Source organism: Coffea eugenioides, unplaced genomic scaffold, assembly GCF_003713205.1.
Source record: "Coffea eugenioides isolate CCC68of unplaced genomic scaffold, Ceug_1.0 ScVebR1_1001;HRSCAF=1779, whole genome shotgun sequence".
Classification (NCBI taxonomy): Eukaryota; Viridiplantae; Streptophyta; class Magnoliopsida; order Gentianales; family Rubiaceae; genus Coffea; species Coffea eugenioides.
Genome location: NW_020861369.1, coordinates 2,852 through 10,427, shown reverse-complemented (window position 1 = coordinate 10,427; position 7,576 = coordinate 2,852). Strand labels below are relative to the sequence as shown.

The 7,576-nt window shown below is 35.9% G+C and overlaps 1 protein-coding gene across 1 annotated transcript; it reads right to left on the bottom strand.

The window, feature by feature from the left end:
• Positions 1-578: 578 nt before the first annotated feature.
• LOC113754738 (isoleucine N-monooxygenase 2-like) lies at positions 579-3,764 on the bottom strand. The gene is made up of 2 exons (XM_027299014.1): positions 2,772-3,764; positions 579-1,202 (listed from the first exon to the last, which is right to left on the bottom strand). Exons 1-2 carry the CDS (start codon positions 3,762-3,764, stop codon positions 579-581), a joined length of 1,617 nt encoding a protein of 538 aa, XP_027154815.1.
• Positions 3,765-7,576: the final 3,812 nt, after the last annotated feature.

Below are 7,576 nucleotides of genomic sequence, written 5' to 3'. Positions count from 1 at the left end.
AATTACTAATGCCCTACTCGGATTTTGATGCCTTATTTTTAACATAGAATTTTGTCTATGTTGAATGTTACAAATACATATAAAACTTCCTCAATCATTAGTTCTATTATTTGGAATTCTAAATATTCGTAAAAGTGTCTAAAATCGTGGGGTTGGAAATGCCTAAAATTTAGAAATATAGAATAACGATAGGTTCCGAAAATTAGTGGTTGAAAGTGATCTTTAACTTTTAAAATCACACCGCCTGTGACATTTTCTATGCATTTTCCAAACGAAAGAATTGCAATGATTTGGAATTCCAATTCACAAAATTCCAATTCTATAGAATTTCAATTCTAATTCAATTTCAATTCTGTAGAACCAAACGCACCCTAAATTCAAATTATTGACTTAGTAGATGTGCATTAGGAACGGTAAATGTTACTTATTTAAATAGCAAAAATAGAAAACATTTGTTGATTTAAATATGATTGTTATTTTGGTACATCACAAAAGTGAAAACATGACATTAATAATAGTAGGAGAGGGTAGACATGAAGATGATACAGAAAAAGTTAAATCGTTGAGAATGTAACATCCTAGTTGAACTGTGGGAATCGTGGTTCAGCAACTGCAAAGAGAGGTTTGGCAAGAAAGCCAGCATCCATTCCCTCTGCTAAATCAATTTGCGAAAGACCTAATGGAATCTTCCAGTTAAAGCATTGAAGAAGTCTGGCCAGCAACATTACAGTGAGTGTGGAACCCAGAAGGACTCCCGGACATCCACGTCTTCCAGTGCTGAAGGAAAACATGTTTAATTCTGGATCGTTCAGATCCATTCTAGCATCATCCATGTCATTCATGTGGCGCTCAGGCTTGAACTTTAGCGAATCCCCCCAAATTCGAGGATTACGGCCAAGTCCTGGACGGCACAAGATAACATGGCTACCTTTCGGGATGAAGTAGCCACCAACAACTGTGTCTTGAGTAGATACATGAGGAACATTAAAGGGTGCATATGGATGGAGCCGAAAGGCCTCTTTTGCGCAGGCCTTCACATATTTCAGCCTCGCAAGGTCAGATTCTTGAACAAGTCTATCCTTTCCAACCACGGCGTCTATCTCTTCTGTGGCTTTTTGAAGCATTTCAGGTTGATTTAGCATCTCTGCTAATGCCCATTCCACAGCATTTGATGGATTATCGACTGTTGCAAACATTAGTTCCTGTGGAGTATCACAGTAAAGTTAAAAGTGAAACAAATAATCCTTATTTTCCAAATTCAATAGCCGATTCTCTACTACAACATCATATTGCAAGTTGCATTTTGGTGGTGACTAAGGCTCATTGAGATTCTATCCTTTTTTATTTCAGTTAATCAACAAATTGCTTGAGCACGCATAAACCACATCATTAAAACGTGAGTGAACAAGATGATGTCATCTTACATCATCTTCTGTACATCATTTGATGTGGACATGGTTTTACGTCGAGATTCCATCCTTCCTGATTTTAGTTAATCAACAAATTGCTTGAACACACATAAACCACGTCATTAAAACATGAGTGAACAAGATGATTTCATCTTACATCATCTTCTACACATCATTTGATGAGGACATGTTTTTACGTCACCTTTTGTGCGTCATTTTATCTTAAGTTCTAGCTACTAACCAACGATGTGGGGCGTTTTGGACTATACTCCCTACGATTCATTTTGTACCAGCTTTTATTCTTCTGTCAGTCTATCCACGTTTGATCCCTGATAACTCCTAGTAGAATCTCCAAATTGTTAAGTACTATTTTTAACTGTTCGGTTTTCAAATAGAATTCCCCCCCCCCCCCAAAATCAATTATTTCAAGAAAAACCATAAATTGACTTATTCTCTCTTTCTTCTTTCTCCAATTCAAGATTAAATTCTATCTATCATCCCTTGCCCGTATTTATCTCCCTCCTTCCTTTCTTCTTCTTCTTTTTATCTCTATTCTCATCTCTTTTTTGCAAATATGATTAGATTCATCCTTTTTATCCTTTTAATTCAAAGTGTAATGGGTTTAATTTTTCTGCGTCTATTTATTTTATTCAATGTCGGTTGATTATGGGTGATAAAATTTACTGATGTCAAAAGTCAAGAATTTAGGGGATGGATGGGCTTTAGAAATGGGTGGTTGAAAATAAAATAAAGGAGGCTGCAAAGAGAGGAAGACAAAAGAGCTGCGCTATTAATTGTTGATGAAGTGTTAGTTTTGGGTAAAATTTGAGGTTGAGTTTTATCCAGTTTAACACCAAGTAACGGATTTAATTGACTTGTGTAATAAATGTAGGAGTTGAAGCTACTGGACAAAAATTAGGTTGTAGTGTTTTGAGTGTTAGAATTATTGGAATTTATTTTGATTTAAATTGGAGTGTTTGCTTGGCTTTTGTGGTGGTGTTGCTTGGAAGAAGGCAATCATCATAGTTGAATTTTCTTCCAAACTTTTATTTTTGGCAGAAAGAGTTTGTTGGTTTTGGTGTTGAAATAAAGGCAATCAACAAAACTCTTTTTATTTTTCCTTTTTATCTTTTTGACAAAAAAGGTAGTTTAGGATATTTGAAGGAATTGGTAGCCTACTAGGCCTTTTTTGAAGCATAAATAGTGAAAGTAAGGGAGGTGAGTGTAATTTTTTAAAACTAAGGGGAGCTTTCTGAAATTGTTAGAGACCTCAAAGGAGGTTTCTAAAATTATCCCTATAATTTATCCCATTTTTTAAGAAATTGTTTATGCAACCAAGCATCAGGATAGAGGATTCCTTACAGTAATTTGTGCTCTGATCTCCTCAGTTGTTAAGAGCGGTCCGCCTTTGTTATCTTTGAGCCTGATTAGGATATCCAGAAGGTCTTCTTCCTCATTTTTCAGGCCACTCTCCCACGTTTTAATCCTTTTCTCAATTTCAGGATCTTGGTGCCTTCGAACACATGCAATGGCCATAGTAAGAACCTTTCTGTGGCCATCAAAATCAAAAATCTTCATCCAGGGCATGTAATCGGATAAGCTAAATGCATACATATAAGCAAGGAGTTTGAAGAGTGCATTAACATGTTCAACTTCTTCAGCACCTGGTCCTCCATCTTCCATTCCTTTCCCGAAGAATCTCTTGTTGAAAATCATCTTTCTAATCACATTTCCCAAGTAGTGTCGCGTAGCCAATCTTATGTCCACTAGCCCAGAAGTGGTGTCGTCCTTACACTGATTGTAAACATAGTTAACCAAATGATCTGCTTCCTCTGCTCGCTTGCTATGAAGCCATTGGTGTTTAGCAGGTGACAGCACACTGGAAACGATAATTCTCTTCATTTTCTTGTATTGATCGCCCAAAGGAGAAAGGCCTGTCGTCAAGAATCCTTCACTACTAAGTTCTGCAGACATGCAAACAGGTCTGTTGGAGAAAATCGAGTCGTGTTTCTTGAAGAACTCGCGAGCGAGTTCAGGAGAAGTGACAGGAATGATGTGAACACCGAAAATGCCGAAACAAGCGATTTCGGTATTCATATCATCCATGACTTTGTATATCCATCGATGTGTTGGTCTGTTTCTCAGCATTTGGAAAATGCAACCAAAGAAAGGCAAGGGTTTTGGGCCAGGAGGGAGAGGGAATCGAGGTTTGTTGTTCTTTAGACAAATCATTATCCATTTGCCCATTGTAAAGAACAACAAAACCAGAGCCATGAATCCTGAGAAATATGGGATGCATGACATTGAGGTAAATCTCAAGCTTGAATCAACACGAAGACCGGATGTGCAATTCATCACTTAAGACAATATGAAAAGGTTATTAGGCTATGTAAGCTAGTTTATTCTTATCACACAGTCTAAGATGGGGTGTAGGTAATTGTTGTTGATGGTCTGTAAAAACTAAAGAGTGCGATCATGCAAGCTTTTATAGAAGAAACTTGTTGCTAGCAATCACATATTTATGACTTTGCAGTACTGTCCCCGGTTGAACAAGGGACCTCTATTTTTTACGTACACGGTCCTAGGGAGGTCAAAGGGGGATCCACTGGCGAATTTTTTTTTTTATTTTTATACCTACTCCTATATTAGGGGAAGCGACTTAAAGAAGTCAAAGGAAAACACTGGCGAAATTTTTAGGAAAATCTAGACATTTAGAATGCAGGTCAAGGGATTTGATCTCTTGACCGTCACCTAAGTAGAATTTTAAAACTCTTTTGATGGTCAATTTATTTTATACCTACTTCTACTCCTAGATTAGTTGGTTGGTTGAACAAGGAACTTAGCCAAGTTGGATTTTAGGAACAGCACATATTTTGCCCATGCAACATCTCTTTTCAACAAAATAAGTTCGTAACAGCATTAAATATAAGCAATACATATTATGGGTAAATTAAGTTCATCATCTAATATTTTGTCTATGTGAAAATAAAATAAATTAACTTTTAAATGAAATAGATTTTACTATGAATTAGTTGAGTTGTTCTACAAAATCATTTATGAACGTCAACACTAAAAGAAATACTTGAAAACTTTACTATTCATTTATTAGATTTTACCACAAAGGAAAGACAAAAAAAATAAAGGTTTTTCAATCCCTAGAAACTCTCCAAATTGGTATTATTTTCACTAGTTATTGCAATAAAAACCACTAATTACAAAGATTTGAAACCTATGCTACAATTCATGCAAGAATTTGTATAGTATTAGTTAGACTAAGTTTTATCAAAATTAGATTGTTGCTATCCTTCCTTCAATTTTTATTTTTTGGTTACTGTTTGATTTGCCGTTTAATTTAAACTAATTTGGTAAATATGGCACACTTTAGGACAAATGAAATGTGTTGTGGTAATATGAAGTGCCTTTTGAGATTTTTATCAAGATTTTGAAGAAATATTTATGATATCATTAGCATGATTAGTGCTTTATAATAAAAAATTATTATTCAGACTCCACTTGTAATTTCATCAGGTAGCCTGCATGGAACAGAATACCACATTGTCACCGTAAGTGTTTGAGAATGAGTTCATGTTTTATCTAGGGAAAATGATCAAATTCGTCCCACACTTTTTGTTAATATCGATTTAATCTCTAACTTTTATTTTTGATCAATTTGATCCCTAAACTTATATTATGGTTCCAATTAAGGATCTTTACGGTAGCGCCACCATGAAAAATCGATCAAACTCCTCATTGACCAATTAAACGGGGGTATTTTAAGAACTTTAGATATCTCCTCCCTCCATCATCAATCCCCACTGCCTGCCACCCATCTCCTTCTTCTTATCCCACATTTCTTTTCCCTCCCTCTATCATGTCAGTAATCTTTGTTGCAGTCCGCTAACCACTCCTTGAGCAGCCCTTGAGCAGATTGTAAGGAGAGTGTTCCAAAAAAATCCAGCAAAAAGCCAGGTTTTTCTTGATCTCTCTGGTGTCAAATTTCTCTAGGATTGCTTTGGTATCATTCTGCAAATTTGTGCATTCATAGACTAGATAATTTTGGTACCTATCTTCTTTGGATAAAAGAAAAGATTCCTTCTAGTTTTGAGCCTTACAGTTTCATAATCTCTGAGAAACTTGAAAAAAGGAAAAGAAAAAAGAAGAAATAAAAATAAACGCCCAGATGGCTGATCCTCCAGACAACAAGGCGCTTAATACCACCCAAGAAGATGATGGTAACGTTGATAGGTTCAGTGCACTTCCAGACTATGTACTGCTCTATATCCTCTCATGTTTCTACACAAAAAGTGCTGCAGTCACCCCAGTATTGTCCAAAAGATGGAGAAACCTTTTTGTTTTGCTTCCTGAAATTGATCTATATTTCTTTGTGTACAAGGATGTTCCTGACCGTGATAGACTGTACTCAGATTTTATAAGTTTCACAAATAGGGTGATCTAACAGCGAAATGAAGATCCAATTAGAAGAATTCGACTCGTTGTGAGCCATTTTTTGGAAAGGCACCATATGCTCTTTGAGTAGCTATGTTTAAACCAAGTTTGTTGGAGATATAAACGTTGGGCCTTAGACTCGGATACGGGGCAGGGACGGTCTGAGGACCGTCCCTGAGCGGTCCTCTCACAAAAAAAAATGAGAGGACTGCAATAGGCCACGTATAATGGGAGCAACAGCAAAGAAAAACGACGTTGTTTTAGTGAGTGAGTAGGAAAAGAAATAAAAAAACATCTGAGGGGCTAACGGGCTCCGTTAAAATACCTCAGCTGTTCGTTCCAAAAATTCCCGCTCAAATTAATGAGGCACGACTCTTCATCTGAACTCTTCAAATGAAATAAAATTTTGGTCTCCCTCCAAAATCATATCTTGTGAACATTCATTCACAATTCCAGAGTATCAGCAAAATAATATCCCTACCCCAAATTGGGAAGTTTCAGATGAGAGGTTTTTGGAGAAAGTGTATAGTGTTGCAGAAGTAACTGTTGCGGGACAAAAATTTTTCATGAAGGCTGCAAAAAGACGGAAGTTGGTGAGATCTAAAACAGAGATAGACTCAATCGAATTGGACTAAACCCCAAAGGTAAGAATATTGCAAACTCATTGCACTATTTGGCTTGTTTTACGACAGAAGGGGGATGAATTTACTTGCATGATTTTGTTTGTACAACTCGTTTTAAGACAATGTGACATGAATAATGAAATTGAAATTCTGGCGAAAACTCCTAAACAAGGAAATCATATAGGTAGCATAAATTAGATACATTGAGAGCCAACTTAAAGAACGTATGCACAGGGAACTTATGCATGCCAAGTGTTTGTAAATTTGATTCAATAGACGAATTAAATGACTTAGAATATTTATAGGTATATAAAATAACAGGGAGAGTGTGAAGGTAATTGTTACTTGCTTTTTTTTTTTTATTCTTGTTGCAGAATAGCAGTGACACCGTATAGTTTAAACTGTATTACCGACCGTGTATGGACGCTTACATCACAGTAGACAAAGATAAAAGTTAAGTAAAGCGAGTTACACTAATGAAATAGGGAGTACAACACTGCAATGCCTGACTCACAATGCGTACATTTATGACTATAAACCGTAACTGTCATCTAACAACATGTATATTATCGGAAACCTATTGTGCACAATTGTGACACTATGTGACCATCACTCACATATATGATTTTGTCATAGATTTCAGCATCCGAAAAGTCTAACTAAACAAGGATTAGGATGGCTTGACAACATCAAGAAGGTACACTTGTTGCAAGGTATCCCATAACATGATTACAATGATATTTGCCTACTCGTAATTGATTTTAAAGTGTGGTGTAACTTGTTGCACGGTATAAATTTTACTACTTGTAATTGCTTTTAAAGTATGGCGAAAATTTTGATAACTTGTAAGATTTTGCCTAGACAACGTATGTGATGTACACCATGTTTATTGGAACGTATAGCATGTTAGTCATTAATAACATTTATATCAGATGTTTTTATTAGATGGTTATTTGTTCCAATTGTCTATGAAATTGACAATTAGTGCTTATGAGAGTGCATTAAATTAGATAGATAGTTTACTTCAATGAATGGCCAGTACATACATACTTAGTGAATGTACAATCTGATTGAAATAATGTACACCATGTAACCGAC

Excerpts from the sequence above, each read along its gene's own strand:
- LOC113754738 (XM_027299014.1), bottom strand. The coding sequence starts at position 3,764 with ATGAATTGCACATCCGGTCTTCGTGTTGATTCAAGCTTGAGATTTACC. Across the intron at positions 1,203-2,771 it reads AGATCAGAGCACAAATTACT|GAACTAATGTTTGCAACAGT; the intron begins GTAAGGAATCCT and ends GATACTCCACAG.